Source organism: Topomyia yanbarensis, chromosome 3 (assembly GCF_030247195.1).
Source record: "Topomyia yanbarensis strain Yona2022 chromosome 3, ASM3024719v1, whole genome shotgun sequence".
In the NCBI taxonomy this organism is placed as follows: Eukaryota; Metazoa; Arthropoda; class Insecta; order Diptera; family Culicidae; genus Topomyia; species Topomyia yanbarensis.
In genome coordinates, this window is record NC_080672.1 from 325,053,803 (window position 1) to 325,071,245 (window position 17,443).

At 41.0% G+C, this 17,443-nt stretch overlaps 1 protein-coding gene across 13 annotated transcripts in view; it reads left to right on the forward strand.

Moving 5' to 3' along the window:
* LOC131693578 (collectin-10) overlaps positions 1-17,443 on the forward strand; it is a 225,607-nt gene that overhangs the window by 11,125 nt on the left and 197,039 nt on the right. For 6 of the 13 annotated variants that reach the window (XR_009306273.1, XR_009306283.1, XR_009306282.1 and 3 more), the window contains exon 2: positions 9,852-10,467. Coding sequence is in view for 1 of the 13 variants with exons in the window: in XM_058981504.1 (XP_058837487.1) it covers positions 10,386-10,467 (82 nt within the window). In the remaining 12 variants the exon portion in view is untranslated. Of the gene's footprint in view, positions 1-9,832; positions 10,468-17,443 lie in introns of all 13 variants that reach the window. The other 7 variants (XR_009306279.1, XR_009306278.1, XR_009306276.1 and 4 more) reach the window with 4 other exon arrangements.

Sequence of the window (17,443 nt, forward strand, 5' to 3'; positions counted from 1 at the left end):
CCCAGCTAGTTTCAGTTCCTAATATAACCAAAAATGACGAACCTAATATACGTTTATGAATTTCTGCCATTTTGGCTGGACTTTTCATCCTATTAAAATTTTGACAATACATTAATAATTCTGTCGCAGTCTTTTTTGTATTGGAAAGTCTACCATCATTATCTAATTCTTGGAAAACACTGTGCTCAACAGCAAACTCGTCTTTTTCTTCTTCTAAGGAAAGTGTCGAAACTACCGAAAACACGAATGTTGAAAGCGGCATGCCTCACACGGTGATGATGATGGCGAACATTCCGTATTTACTGCATTTAATTGTTGCGATGATCTTGATGTATCACGTGCTGGGTAGGGATTCAAAATCTCGCCTCGTGTAAATTGAATCGATGGAATATAATTTGTAGGTAGGCCGGAAAAACGATCCTTGGCTGCTGCAAGAAGCACTCTATCCGGTGGTAGAAAATTCGTGTTGCAGCTATGATTGGGATGACGGTTTTGGTTATGACTGGAGCTACTGGCACGATTAAAAAAGTTGCGATTGAGAAAATTGGCCGGCGGGCCATAATAACGATCGTTTATTGTTGCAGGGGGTCTCCGATCAGGTGGAAAAATATTGTTGTTGTTTTTTTTTTTTTTATTCATTTCGTTTATTTGATAGGCACAAATGCGTTAGCTTGGCGGTGCCAAATGCTTTTGTTTTTACATTTTGATATCTTAAAACTAGGAGGTTACAATGTTGAAATATTTTTTTTTACAAAGGAAAAGAAAGTTTACAGCTATCTTAAGACTAGAAATAAGATTCAATATACAAAAGACGGCCAAAAGATTTTTTTATGAAAAAATTTAAAACAAGGGATTCACTTTGATATACAAGAGGGGGAGTGATAGTATTTTACGAAATATTTTACGGTTATCTTAAAACTAACAATATAGTTTAGTACACAAAAGGGGGAACAAATATTTATGAGAAATTTCACAGAAATCTTAAAACTAGGGATTCAATTCTATTTACAAGATGGAGGACAAGAGTTTCAATAAAGAGTAAAAATTATAGCTATCTTAAAACTAGGAATACAGAATACTAATTTGAATTTTTTAACTAAAACTTATGCTTGGTCAAGATATTCAGAGGGTGGCTTATTTCCGCATCAGTGTAGCAGCAGTTGTATCAAGGACAGGGGAGAGACAGGGAAAGAAGAGCAAAACTTGCAACTTTCGCTCGAACGGCGGGGGGGGGGGGGGGGGAGGGGGATCAGCGAATCAAATTTGCGCCTCAGTATAGTAAGTCGTCGAGTACCGGATTGGCGGATGGTATTCTTCGGACCCGCGGGGAATCCTTCAAAAGTCATCGGACCTCGAGTCGCTCTCGCTTCAGTTTCCTTCTATGCAGGCGTAGTGGTAAGGGCGATGGCGGTTACATAGTGGCACTCTGGAGCTGATCGGTTCCACAAGGCAGGAGGAAACTCTAAAAACGAGAAATAAAAGAGAGGGGCTAAATTGGGATATTTATCGTTTTTATGAAGGTATAAATAAGGGACATATAGGGGAAATCACGAGTTGCCAGCATATCTCGGACTGGTACATTGGGTGGTCTACCTCGGGCCCGAAGGGATTCCTTTAACTGAGACCTGGCGTCACGATACCCGGCGCACACCCAGACAACGTGTTCGATGTCGTGATAGCCCTCGTCACAAGCGCACAGACTACTCTCCGCAAGCCCAATACGCCGCAAATGCGCATCCATGGTGTAGTGATTGGACATAAGTCGGGACATTACACGAATAAAATCCCGACCCACATCCATCCCCCCGAACCAAGGCTTCGTTGATACCTTTGGGATAATCGAATGTAGCCATCGTCCAAGTTCCCCATTGCTCCACGAGGTTTGCCAACTGTTGAGCGTCCTCTGACGACAAATACTAAAAAATTCGTTGAAGCAGATTGGTCTTTCGTATGTGTCACCATTTAATGCGCCCACCTTTGCTAATGAGTCGGCCTTTTCATTGCCCGGGATAGAACAATGAGAGGGGACCCAAACAAAGGTAATCTGATAAGATTTTTCAGATAACGTATACAAGGACTCCTGTATCTTCCCCAGAAAATACGGTAATTGCTTTTTAGGCTTCACCGCACGAAGAGCATCGATAGAGCTGAGGCTGTCCGAAACGATGAAGTAGTGATCTGTGGGCAGAGTGTCGATGATCCCAAGGGTGTACTGAATTGCAGCTAACTCTGCGACGTAAACTGAAGCGGGATCATTGAGCTTGAATGAAGCGGTGATAGTATTGTTGAAGATACCGAAGCCAGTGGACCCATCGATATTTGATCCGTCAGTGTAAAACATTTTGTCGCAGTCGACTTCTCGGAATTTGTTATAAAATATATTGGGGATCACCTGCGGGCGTATATGGTTCGGGATTCCACGAATCTCTTCCTTCATGGATGTGTCGAAGAATACAGTAGAATCAGAAGTATCTAGGAAACGGACACGGTTGGGATTGTACGAAGAAGGATTGATGCTCTGTGCCATGTAGTCGAAGTACAAGGACATAAAACGGGTTTGAGAATTAAGCTCGACGAGCCTCTCGAAGTTTTCAATTACCAACGGGTTCAGAATGTCGCATCGGATGAGCAATCGATATGAGAGTTCCCAAAATCGATTTTTTAGCGGAAGAACGCCCGCCAGCACTTCGAGACTCATCGTATGGGTCGAGTGCATGCAACCCAAGGCAATGCGCAAGCAACGATACTGGATTCTCTCCAGTTTGATGAAGTGTATGTTCGCAGCGGAGCGGAAACAGAAACATCCGTACTCCATCACCGACAATATCGTTGTTTGGTACAACCTGATCAGGTCTCCTGGGTGAGCACCCCACCATGTTCCAGTTATTGTTCGGAGAAAATTGATCCTTTGTTGGCATTTCTGTTTCAGATACCTAATGTGACATCCCCAGGTACCTTTAGAGTCGAACCAGACCCCGAGATATTTAAATGTGAAAACCTGGTTGATCGTTGCACCCATTAATAAAAGCTGGAGTTGCGCCGGCTCACGCTTCCTAGAAAAAACAACCAACTCAGTTTTCTCCGTGGAGAACTCAATACCCAGCTGAAGAGCCCAAGCAGACAAATTGTCCAAGGTATTTTGTAATGGTCCTTGCAAGTCGGCAGCTTTGGGCCCTGTAACAGAGACCACCCCGTCGTCTGCAAGTTGCCTTAGCGTGCATGAATTGGCAAGACAATCGTCAATGTCATTCACGTAAAAATTGTAGAGCAGGGGACTTAGACATGAGCCCTGGGGAAGACCCATGTAGCTAAATCGCGATGTTGTTAAATCGCCATGCGAAAAGTGCATGTGCTTTTCAGACAACAGGTTTAGCAAAAAGTTATTTAAAATTGGTGAAAGACCATGCTGGTGCAGCTTCTCTGACAGAATGTTGATAGAAACTGAGTCAAAAGCCCCCTTAATATCCAAGAAGACTGATGCCATCTGCTCTCTGTTAGCATAGGCCATTTGGATTTCTGTAGAAAGCAACGCAAGGCAATCGTTCGTCCCTTTGCCTTTGCGGAAGCCAAATTGTGTATCTGACAGTAAGCCATTTGCTTCAACCCAATTGTCGAGGCGAAACATGATCATTTTCTCGAACAACTTCCGAATACAGGACAGCATTGCAATCGGCCGATACGAGTTGTGGTCGGAGGCTGGTTTTCCTGGTTTTTGGATGGCGATGACCTTCACTTGTCTCCATTCATAAGGGACAATGTTACCCTCAATAAACTTGTTAAATAAATTCAACAGGCGCCTTTTTGCAGTGTCAGGCAGATTCTTCAGCAAGTTGAATTTGATTCTGTCTAACCCTGGGGCGTTATTGTTGCACGATAAGAGAGCAAGTGAGAACTCCACCATCGAAAACGGTGTTTCATTCGCGGTATCGTGAGAAGACGCGGCGCGGTACGTTTTCTGTACCGGGACAGAGTCCGGACAGATCTTCTTGGCGAAAGCGAATATCCAACGGTTTGAATATTCCACGTTCTCGTTGGTACTATTATGATTACGCATACGTCGAGCCGTACCCCAAAGAGTGCTCATCGCTGTTTCTCTCGTTAACCCGTCGACGAACCGGCGCCAATAACTGCGTTTTTTGGCTTTCATTAGACTCTTCATTCGCCTTTCTAACGACGCGTACTCTTGATAGCTAGCGGGTAACCCGTCTTCCCGGAAGGCCTTATATGCAGTGGACTTTTCCGCGTACAGCTCTGAGCACTCTTTATCCCACCACAGGGTGGGAGACCGTCCATGGGTATTCGCGCTGGGTACTGGTTTAGTCTGAGCTTGATTCGCACTGTCGAGAATCAAGCCAGCCAAAAACCTGTACTCTTCCTCCGGAGGAAGTTCTTGAGTGGATTCGATTTTAACGGATATCGCGGTCGCGTAACTCTTCCAATCAATGTTCCGTGTGAGGTCATACGAGACATTGATTGTTTCCGATGGTCTTGAACCGTTAGCAATTGAAATCACGATAGGCAAATGATCGCTACCGTGGGGATCAGGGATCACCTTCCACATGCAATCTAACTGTAGCGATGTCGAGCAAAGCGATAAATCCAACGCGCTTGCGCGTGCTGGTGGTGTAGGAATCCGCGTCATTTCTCCCGTGTTTAAGATGGTCATGTTGAAATTATCGCAAAGATCTTGGATTAATGTTGATCTATTATCATCATGAAGACAGCCCCATACCGTACCGTGCGAGTTAAAGTCTCCCAGAACTAGCCGCGGTGCCGGTAAGGATTCCGTGATATTACAAAGCGTTCGGTGCCCTACCGAGGCTCTAGGAGGAATGTAGATGGAAGCAATGCAAAGGTCTTTACCTTTGATTAAAACTTGACAAGCGACAATTTCAATGCCTGGTGTCGAAGGGAGGTTAATTCGGTTGAAAGAATAGCACTTTTTGATCCCCAAAAGTACTCCTCCATAGGGGTTTTCTCGATCCAGACGAATTAGATTAAAGTCGTGGAAGTTGAGATTTATATCGGAAGTTAACCAAGTTTCACATAATGCGAAAGCATCACATTTTAAACTATTTAGTAAAAATTTAAAGGAATCGATTTTCGGGAGGATACTTCTGCTGTTCCACTGTAGAACAGTGATCGAATCGGTGACCTCGTTCGATGACTTAGCCATCGAAGGATATGATCGCTGCAAGGAGGGGCCATTTAGTAGTCAATTGCTTCAAAAATGTTTGCACTATAGGGAGAAAACGTATCAGAAGGCTTTTAAGAGGATCAGTAACATTGAAAGCTGTGAAAATTAAGTCCACTATGTCAGAAAATTTCATTAGTCCGCTACTGGACTGAGTATCTGTTTGAAAAAAGGGGACACTTGGGGTTTTTGGTGTCCCTGGGAGTGGTGGGTACTCCTTGTTAGAATTAATATTTCCAAGTCCTGGAGCAAATTGCTTCGGCTTTTGTGCATCACTTCCGTTGGATTTATTGGTTGTAGATGGCGCACTCTGAGTGGACGACACCTTGGCACCCTTACGGGGCAATGTAGGGGAGGCTGGATTTCTCCTCTTCCTGGATTCCCCTGGGTTAACCAAAGATGTTCCCTCTCGTGGGTCGTCAGATTCTTGCTCAACGTTAGCCAAACCAGCATAGGGATTTTCGGACAGGACAGATGGCGAAGCATTCTTTAGCATTTCTGCATAAGAACGCCTTGAGCGTTCCTTAAGGGAGCGCTTAATTTTATCCCCGCGCTGCTTGTACGCAGGGCATGATTTAAGAGCATGTGAAGGGCCCCCGCAGCAAATACACTTTTCAGTTTCTTTGTCGCAAGAGTCATCCTCATGCTCTCCTTCGCATTTGCCGCATCGTTTCTTATTTCCACAATATGTGGCTGTGTGGCCCAACTGCTTGCAATTGCTGCAGCTCATGACCCGCGGTACAAACAGGCGAACTGGTAGGCGAACCCTGTCAAGGAGGATGTAGTTGGGAAGAGAGGACCCGGCGAATGTCACCCGAAGCGAGCCTGATAGAGAGTAGGTAGTCTTACCTCCCTCGGTGTTTGCGGTATACAATTGTTTGCATTCTAAGATCTTAATCTGTTCAAGAGAGGGGTCCTTAAAGCAGCCAACCCCGTGCTCCAACAGTTCTTCGCATTTCAGGCCCGGTTCGGACACTACCCCATCGATTTCACAGGCCACACAAGGCACGTACGCTTTAAATTCCCGCGTAAAGCGCTCACAGCAAGCAATCGCGTTTGCCTGGCCGAGATCATTCACTAGAACACGTATCTTGTTTGCCCGAACACGTGTTATCTGAGTTACGGCCGGGTAATTAGCAGTCAGATCTCGAGAAAGTTTCAAAATATTAACCGGTTTCTCTCCGGTCCGAAAATATACCACCCATGGCCCAGAGGAACCTTCTGGGTACTGCTTTATACGGGGAGCAATGCGAGTATTAGGGGGATCAGGGACTTCCATGATTACATCAGATGGTATTTCGCCCTCGGCCATTTAAGCACGAGGGCAGAGCGTTATATAAACGGGAATGTGTCTTATTATTTGATTACAAGGTAGAGTAAAAGTAGGGAAAAGGAAAGAAAGCAAACGAGGGAAAAAAAATAAAGCAAAACTTATCTGCAAACAACGTCGATTGTTCCGCACCAGCGAAAACAATGTGCTGGATTTACTTTCGGCACCAGCAGAACGGCAGCTAACGAACAAACAAAGGATGACCTTGACTCACTAAAATTTACAAACCGAACACCACTGTGAAATATAACGATCCGTTCCGTTCAAAGGTTGGGAGACGTATGGTTGTTGTTGTTGTTGTTTTTAATATTAGTATTCCGGTTTCTAAATATTTGTTTCTTTTTACGCCTTCTAGCCTTATCCGCCTGTTTTTGTTGATTCAATCGATTTATTTCTCGCGCATCGTACTCACTCCAGTCAGCTTTCCATACTTTTTTTGTGCCCAAGAAACGCCATCCTGAGTTAATAGCGTTATTTAATTCAATTTCCAAACTGGGGCGTGAGTCATTCGGCGATAGCAATTGCGCGGTCTTATTATTCGCATATACATATGCTGACATCGCTTTAACCTCGTTGAGAATTTCTGGCAGCAACGTTGATTCATGTGACGACCGTAGTTGCCTGGTGCTTTTGTTTTCATTGAGGGCAACTGAGACCGACTTCAACTCGTCGAGAATCTCGTATCCTAGGGTGGAATTTGGAGGATTACTGTTGGCTGTGTCTAATGACAGCTGACTAAGCTGACTTATTTCCGCGTTCATGTCACGCAAATCAGCGGATAATTCCGAAGTAACTGTTTTTAACGATTCGTATATACTATCTGATGTTGACTTAATTGCTGTGTCAAGCAGAGAGGTAACGTGGTTTTTTATTGCAATAACACTGCCGGCTAGACTACTATTTTTGTTGATTGCAATCAATTCCTGTTTAACAGTAGTGAGAAGTATTTCTAGGCCTTCGAGTGCCTCATGTACTAGGTCCGGCTTGTTTTGCTGAAATGTTAGTTGATGAATCACTTCAGTATTCTCCCGTATTTGTTTTTCCAGAAGTTTTTGCTGCTCGGCGAGTCCGTTGAAAGCAATTTTCCCATGTAGTAGTTCCTGACACGAGTCGCAGCATGGCAGTATGTACGAGTTGACATCAACCAATCTCCTGTCCTTTCTCCTTAGTGATCCCCGCTGCACGGTCACGCCAATGCAAGCTGCATGATACTTCCTTGGGCATCCAACACACGTCCACAGAATCGAATCCGCAGAGGCGTCCAAGGCACAAATTTCGCAGTTCATTTTATTATCGTTCGCACTTTTTTTAAAATCGGTCACTTAAAACAAAACAAACTTTAGCACGCGGCGCGCGGTCAAATTGAAACAAAACAAACTTTAGCACGAGGCGCTTGGTGAAATTAAAATTAAACAAACTTTAGCGCGCGATACCGGGAGCGAATGCAAAACACGTCCACACTTATTGACGACTAAATAACGATACTTATTTTAGGGCACTAGTGGCTACTCGTTCAGTGGGCGATAAGCGCGACTTCCGGAGGGTTAACCCAATCATAGAAACGCACCTGATAGGGAGAGTGGAGATGCCAACTTGTCATTAACATTTCGTAGTGAATTTTCATATTCATTTGGGATATCTTTTATACTTTTTGTACGCTTGCTGCACTGTACTGCAAACTTTGGAAATAATCATTGAAGTGCTAATAAGAAGTAATACCGCAATGGCCGGCTATTCGGAGTTCAAATTGCTCGTTTCGAATTATCGGAAATTGATCGCGAGCGACTTTCGTACATATTGATAAGATCATATCATTACCTCTATTATATTCCACGCGGCTTTATCCTGTTATGAATAGCCCCGCGGAATAATAGTTCTTAAAATGCCTATTAGGCATTCATATTTCTACAGGAGGTCGCTCTCCTGAAAACTTTGATCTAAAATGAACAAAACGCGTGAATACTTAGCTAAATCACAATATCTACCAAGATATATCCTGATTCATTGCTCTACCTCTACACCAATCCTATCCTGCGACACTTGTCGATGATGCAGAGAATTCCTCGGTCATAATGTTCACAAATGTTGACCTAACATTCCTTCCCATCCCAAAATTGACCTGCATGGGCGTGGCCATCTACGTTATTGATTATACTGTAATCTAACTCTTTAGGTTGCACGTTGAGTATGATGTACTACTGCCAAGTATCATACAATTGGTTATTAATTTTATAGCTGGTTTAATATCACTTAATTTTTCATTTTAATCATTGAATTCATTTTATTATTTAATTTTTTCTTCTTTTTATTCATTTTGTTTTGTTTATTTTATTCATTTTATCAATTTTGTTCCCTTTATTCATTTATGTTTTATTATTTTATTTATTTTATTTATTTCCTTTATTTTTCTTATTTTATTAGTTTTACTCATTTTATTCATTTTTTTCCTTTTTTTAAATTTCATTCACTTTATTCATATTATTTATTTTTATCATTTTATTCACTTATTTTATTTTGTTTATTCTATTTATTTTATCAATTCAATTAATTTTTTTATCCATTTTATCGATTCCGTTCAGTCATTCATTTTATTGATTTCTTCCAATTTGTTAGTTTTAATCAATACAATCAATAAAAAATTCATATTTTTTTTGTTCTCTGACTTTTCATCTAATGAACTGAACTAATTTGATTTATTTATTTTATTAACTTGATTTATATTAATCATTCTACTCATTTATGAATTTGATAATTTTTATTCATTTTTTATCAATAATTTTTTAAATTTAATTTGTTTTATCGATTTTCTTCAATTTATTCAAGGTATTATTCGTGAAGAACTCGAAACTGTGTTCATCCCACCAATAGTTAGGAGCACACCTCGCGTGAGTTCTGCAAATTAATGAATAATCCGACAGTGATAAATGCATGAAATGTCTCATCTCACTGCTAGATGGATTGAGTCGGTTTTTTCAATAATTTTTTTCTTCTAATTATCACACAGCGAAATTATAGTAAGCAAGCAATACTTTGTAACGAATTAATTATTGAACTGTAAAAAGTACTATAAGAAAACTATTCTGCTATATCCAGACACATCCAATCGTCACTGTCGCCGGTGGCCAGCCGCAAGCCCGACCTGCAGATGGCTTTGCGAAAACAGCACGAGATATGTAGAAGAAAAAAACAAGAGCTTAAAATGTTAATTATCATAGTAGTCGTAGCGGTCGCATATTGGACACACCAGAGCCCCAAGATCTCTTTCTCTCGCTCCATGTAGCTATAGCTCTGTCTCTTTACCGATCAAGTATTTTCTTCTAAACTCAGCAGTCTAGGCGGCAAAACGAGAAGAAATCTACTCGGGAGCGTGCGCGCAATTTCGCATCGGCCATTCAATTTGACTATTGAGCTTGCGCACTGAAGAGCGTATCGGTAATATCCGTAACCTCGAGACAATCCTTGCAAAATCCGCAACGCGCGGAAAAAGTTACACGGAACAGGTGCGGAATCGTGGCTACATCTCTGGAATCGTTTTCGCGTTAATATGACGAAATAATTTGTGACTCAAGCCTAAATGTGTTAATTTGATTACGACCGTTACTGTTCAACCCCCGGAAATGTGTGATGAACGTGTACCGATAATATAACAGCCGTTGTGATCTGGTGGCTGATAAGATTTTTTTTTTCAGTAGAAAGCGAAAGGTTCGAATTGGTCGCAAATTAGGTGTGAAGAGTTGTGCTATTTTCAGCAGATTAAAGTGAAGTGACCAGTGTGATTTTAGTCAAATTACGGAAAAGGCACTTTTCAAAAATCAACATTGCCTCACGTAGACACACACACATTAATAACCGACACGCAAAATGGTCCGTCTACTAGTGCTACTGTTGTGCATTTCCCTGTCAACTACCCAGAAGCCTGCCAACTTTAACTTGAAAGAGAAAGGTGAGTACTACTATTATTCGTTACAGAATAAGCCAAAACCCGACCAGCTCACAAACAGCTGTGGTCACAGATTACATAACCTATGCAGGCCCTGTCTCACAAATACTACAGCCACCTAGACTATTGAGAATCAGTGTGATAATGTCCTAGTGATCGTCACCTGCTGACTAACACTACGGGATTTGCCCACGATAATGTTGAACTGGTTGTCCTTCAAAGTCAGTGGGAAAGCAATTTGTACTAGCGTGGCATTTAAGCCGGCGCGGCGGCCCCCTGAGCTTCGAAGTAACCGTCAGGACCTCCTACTATATAGCGAAACCCTTGCATATTGTTGCACATTCGCGACGTCGCGCCGACGACTTGTGGATGGTGGCAAAACTGTGACTATAAAATCTTCGAATTCCAGGTCAAGCTGATTATGTGTTTACATAATCTACGCTCAATCGCGTTCCGCTCGTCTCGACAGTGGTCAAGCAAGTTTTTGGAACCGTCAATATGCTCAGCAAAGACGAGGGTCAAAACGATGTGTGACGTTTCTGGCGACGTCACTTATTTGAAAGATGCATCCGGTGCCCTACAAGGTCGCTCGAAAGCTTTTAGTGAAATGAAAGCTATTCGAGGATGTCTGCATCTGTTATTTAGTTTATCCGGTCTTTGGATGAAAAATTTTGATGATGACAGTTCGATTTTGTTGTGCAATATAGTTATTAACTTTAGTGTACGGTTTTGATGACAATCACAGTTGGCCGGCCAGTTCCGGAAACATCAGCGAGGGACAAAAGCGTAGAATTATCTTTTTTGTTTTGTTTTGAATATAGAGGTTTTAATCTTAGGGTCTTTCGCCTTTTATCGGGTTAGAAATATTTCTTTTGAAAAATCTCTAGCCCTATGTGTGGGGTTGGGAATCGAACCCAGGTACGCCATGCCCGCCCGTTTATTATTGTTATTGAGATAAAAACGATTCGATTTTTTTTAGCATGAAAAACCCAATACCTAGAACTAATTAAGTTATGAATTGCGTTTCGACTTACTCTTACAGTATCTGGCAGTGACTTAAGGAACAATATTCAATAACGTGACAAAACGTGACACAACTCCGATTTGTTGATAAAATCTAGTGAAGCTAGACTATCGAGACAATGAAATGTGTCGGTGTCGACAGGATTTTTCTAGAAAATTAGTCGTGACATTAATATTGGATTACCACGTTTTAAAATATCAGTCAGATGATTTTCACGCGGAGTATTATGATAATTCTTGTAATCATATTACAGTGAAGACCTGATTTCATCAGCTTTCGATTTTATCAGCCCCCGATTTTATCTACCCCTGATTTAATAGCTTTTTGATCCCATTTTGTCAGCTTAATATGAAAATTGATAGTTGGTAGTTTGATGGGCTCTAGCAGGCGAACCAAGTTGAATTCGAGTAAATCCTTTCTTGAGCATATTTTTTTATCTTAGAGATCTGAAAAATGCAAAAATGTAAATTAATTTGTTTTTTTTTAATTTTGCACTGTCAGAACCCGTTAAGGAAAATTTAAACTAAACAATAAGAAAGAATTATGAGACTATCTAGGCACTAAAGAAGAATATTTAAGAGCTTCGGATTATTTAAATGAAGAAAAATATATGCCCCTATTATTTCAATGCCCCCGGTTTGATAGCCTAAAACTCACCTAATTGATAAAAACGGGTCTTCACTGTATTTATATTAATTTAAGTTGTTTACGAATTCACGAAATATAACCGTTTAATTTTACATAAAAAATGTACTTTACATACGCATTCAACGTCATGCAAAATTAAAATCAATCGTCAGGGTCATGAGACGTAAATTTACACGATTTTTTTCCAGGTGTATACATATGAGTGACGAAGAAGCAAGGAGACATTTCATAGACATAGGCAATTCCGGCGAGCGACTAAAATTTTGCGACTGGTTGCACGTTGTGGTCAAAGTTTTGTTTTAACTTTTTAAAGACATTCAATTAGCTAGAGATTACTGAGTGGGGAAAGTTATGAAAATTTAGAACCATAGTACCACAGATAATAGACATTTAGGCTAGAACAAAAAATTTTCAAAAACCTGTGTAAACTTTCAAATTGATAAACGTTGGAAATCCGTGTTTCACTATTGCCATCTGCACAACTGTTTACTATACGTGTTTGACAGCTGCACTCTAACTGCATTGTATCGATCACTGCGCCATCTACAAACGTTGGCCAAACGTGTTTCAGACGTCTAATTTATTCGGAATCTCAGTAGCGGGTATTTACACACCATTCAAATCGAGCCTAAACGTCTGTTATCTGTGATAGTACTAAGTAGTAAGTGAAAGCAAGGATGTGAAGTATACAGATCGGAAAACTAGAAGTAGCGGAGTCATTAGAAACAGGCTCAAAATCTTACGGACTAATATTTTATCTTCTGCTGGCAGGAATCAAGCTTAGGCAGCATTACTACGAATCGCTCAAGTCTACCAACATGTCTCACGGCAAAGACAGACTTATCCCTCTTTATCGGATGGGTAATTAGACTTCCCCTGGCTAATGGGCCTAGATTATAGCGCCTTTATTCGCTCTCTGAAATAACGAAAAAGAACAGTTTCAAGAAAATGAAACCACGAGACCTCGGGGGTCATCGATGATAGACAATGTGTGCCACCACGGATTAAATCCAACTTTGAACCAAATTAGAGTTCATGTTTTCAGTAAGATTTATATCACACATCTAAGGTCTAACGTTGTATAAAGCGTAACTGAAAATTTTTGCCAAACATTAATGGCCTCCAGTAACGTAGACAAGATTTTTCTTTAGTATTTCATATAGGCCAGAAAATCCAGTGAATCTAAATGCTTCAGGAAATGAATGTTTTTACTACCTCCCACGGCACGAAAGCAGAAATTCAGTAAATCAATACTTGGTTCCATCCTCCTGATACCACATGACATCTAAGGTAACTGTGTCCGGAGAAAGACAACTGTTAACAGGGGTGGGTGTAGCGTAGTTGGTAAATCGATTGCCTTGTACGCAGCGCACCTGGGTTCGAGTCCCGACCCCGCACATAGGGTTAGAAATTTTTCATAAGAAATTTTTCTAACCCGAAGAGGCGAATGACCTTAAGGTTAAAACCTCTATAATCAAAATAAAAAAAACAACTGTTAACAACATACTAGTGAAGTTTTCAATGATATTAATATTAAAAATTACTTGGAAAACAATCTCAAATTAAGAAAGATAGAAAATTTAATCAGAACGAGCTCATCGATAACATTAATAAATTTTCGGCTTTTTGCTGTACTTCTTTCCATTACGGTGAAACCTATCCGTTCAGGTAGCGGAACGTCTGACCTATTTTACTCCTCGTTTTTTCAGTTCTTCCCTAAAGTTATTTCCATTTTTTCTAGAAGTCACTTGAATATTCCCAATATTTACATTTGTAACGAGTACGTTAATTGTAAATAATTAAATGTATATAGATTTGTAAATATTAGTACCTAAATTGTTATTTTTCTAAACTCCTTATTATGCTTGGTATCCGTATCATTAATTTAACCCATGGAGAAATGTTCGAAAAATCGAGTTACTACGGTAGCGCGAGAGAGACTTCATCAAGAGACTTGCTATAATACGAACTTGATGAGTTCCCGCAGTTCTTCGCAATTGCCCATTACTAATTTGCTGGCCTAGCGATGCCGCCGGTGAGGGGAGGGATTGGGCTGCCGAAAGAGGCCATCGACCCTTGATCAATTTCACGAATATTTGCACTGTTGGGAGAGCGTTTTGTTTCACTCTAATGTTTGGACAGGCAGCAGCCGTGCATGATAGACGCCGTCCACAGAAATGAGATGCGGTCATGAAACTGGGGAAGTTCGGGATGATCAATATGATATTAGAAATGTCTCTATTGTCCACTTCGTGGAAATTGCGACAGATCCGCTGATGAAGATCTCCAAATCGCGGTTATTCTGAGGATTCCCAGAGCCCAATAAACCACTTTGATCGTTTCAGTGGAAGAGGCAAGAGTGGTTCAATTTTGTTCGCGCCGTGATGTGTTTAGTGTGGTAAATTGACTCGACTTTAATTGTTTCACCAAATTGCTAATAAGTTTCCCTCCCCAATAGAAAAGCATTGCAAAGTATAGCAATAAGTAGCTTGGCGATTCTAGTGTGTGCGCTGTTAGAAAAGTATAAGGTAAACCCGTAATTTATGGTTACCACCAAAATGTGCGCGTGCTGATTTGTCCTCGTGCGACGGCAATTTATTTCACAGGTTCGTGGCAGCCGTCGAAAGTCCGACACATCGCACCTCTTCGTTAGTGACCGCTCTTGACCCCACGATTCGGCTCAAAGTTGGTCCCGGCGGTACACGTGGCCGGAAGAAGGCAGCGTCCGACAAATCGCGCCTTGGCAGGACCACTCGAAGACAGCAGATTCAACATCAACAGCAATCTACACCTTCCGGTGACGACCGAAAGTTTCGACGGAAGTACCCCGTCTGCGTAAGTTCCACGAATCGGCGGTGGAGACCATCGTCGTCAGTCCAGTCCGATCAAGGGTGATCGCACGTGGTGTCAGCAGTAGCAACAGCAGCAGAAGGAATAGCCGTCTCCCGCCATCATGTCCACGTAAATCCTAGGTCGTGAGTAGAGTGAAATATATGTTGTGATTGTCCATGCGCATGGGGTCACATTAGACGGCCTTACCCTACCGTCAGATTTTGCCAGCCGTGGCTCGAAGTAACATTGCAAACTAAATAGCACCGCACGGTATCAAACAATACACACGCCGAGAGCACGCAAAATGTGCTCTGTATATCGCCACACTAGAGGATAGGGATAGAGAGGAAAATGCGTTTAGCTAGGCTTGAATAAAGAACACCGAAGAATGGGAATAAATCGCAAATTGTAAATAGGAATAAATGTTTTGATGAAGTGAAAAGTTCTGTTCTGTGTTAAATGAGGTTTCCCGTACGGTAGATGTAGTAATTGTGATTTGGTGAAGTCTTTGGGGTCTAGTTTATTTCGGTCGGTATTCTTTTCTCGTCTTTTTTTTTGTCTTTTGCTGGGGAGGTTGGCCCCGATACCAACCGGAACCACTCTCGAATCGAACGCTGGTTCGTCAATTGGTCGGATTGGACTCTGCCAGTGATGAAAAACCCCCGCGAACAGAATCTTTGCTTCGGAACTAGTTTGTATTGATCATTTCTGATATTTCTCGGGTTTATTATACGCGCGGCTCGGACGGTTGTGATCAGCTAGCTTGCTTCCTTCCTACATTGAGGAAAACCAGAACCTTCTCCTGAAGGGTCTCACAAGGCCGGGCAGCTCTAAACCAGGTGGGTGGTCTCTCAACTGAGAGTGGCGCATAAACCAACCACTTACTTACCTCGGAAGCTCGTTAGGCTGGCCAGTTACACATTTTCACTACTGACGCCAGCAAAAACATCACACCTGACCCGCATGGTTGCTTCGATCCGAATCAATAACGAGGCCGCTTTTACGGTTGCTGCTCTTAGCATATTATGGTAAACGAAATCAGATTCTTTCGGTATGCACTGAAACAATACTGGAATATTCTGTGATGACGCCATAATAATCGACAGAAAAAGTATACACAGACTCTCATTTGCACTTACACCATTTTCATATGTTGGTCCAGATTTTCGCGATTGTTACTTTGTTGCGGATATGATAAATGGGCTTTAAGGGAAATGTCGTGTATTCAGTTGTCATGCAGTCCATTTTCTTCACCTTAATAACTTTCGACAGAAGTTTGTTTCGTTTGGAATTCTCGTTCCAGGGTTACAGATTTTTGAGTCTTATATAAAACATTACCATGAAAACGTAATGGTTCAAACTGTCAGAATAAGTATTGCAATAGTTGATAATGCATGAAAAATCTTGAAATGGCAAATCATCCCTTTTGAAAAAAAAAAACATGTATTTGGTCACGATGATCATGTAAAAGGCACTTTGGGGATCTCATTATAACCCATTGCCATTTGTTGCTATACGGTAACTTTTATGACAAAATATAATCAGATCAACAATCTTTGCAATGCATACACCCAAAACGAGTCTTCGAGAGCGTAAATGCATCTGTTTTTACACTCTCGAACTGTGAGCGAAAAGCTTCTAAATAATTCGTTAGTGTTCAACCAAAGACATGCTTGTGCGATACATGATCAAACCCCATATTTACATGTTGTTGACTACCAATGCATTTTGTCCCACAATGACATGAGAAGTTTATATATCTTATTCGAACGGCTACTAATAATGTATGGGGCCGTTCAAATACCACGTGGACAAAATAAAACCTTTGTTTCTGACCCCTTCTCCCCCTCTCCTTTCGTGGACAAGCGTGGATAATTCCTAAACCCCCACCCTACGAGTTCCACGTGGACTTTCAAATAGTTTCATAAAAATCGGATTTAGAAAATTTTCCAATGTGGAAGACTACTATGAAGCACAAGGACTTTCTGAAAATCGTTCAAATCTAAACCACAGAATGTCAAGATATGCTAGATATTATTTATTTTATACACATCTTTAATCGTTTGTAAAATATTCATGAAAATATCTCATTTCTCAACGACTTATGATCTTTTATATTTATGGTTTAAAGATTTATCATTTAAAGTAAATTTGAATTCTTGAATTTGTTCGTAATTTCAACCTCAAGCTATGAAATCCTAAATAATTAGACCAAGTTACAGATGATTGCATCAAGTGATTCAGATAAAAAAAAATCTCTTATTCTTTTTCGTGCGAGTTCTTATGATTTTTTTGATGATAATTGTCATAGATGTTTTCAATTTTCACACATGATGCACACGCACATACTATGCTGTTATAAGCACTTGGACTATTCCAAATTATTGATAAAAATTTAAGATAACCGCTCACACCAATGATAATACAAGTTTGTTTCATTTTTTTATAAAAGACAAAAATATAATGAAAAGTCCA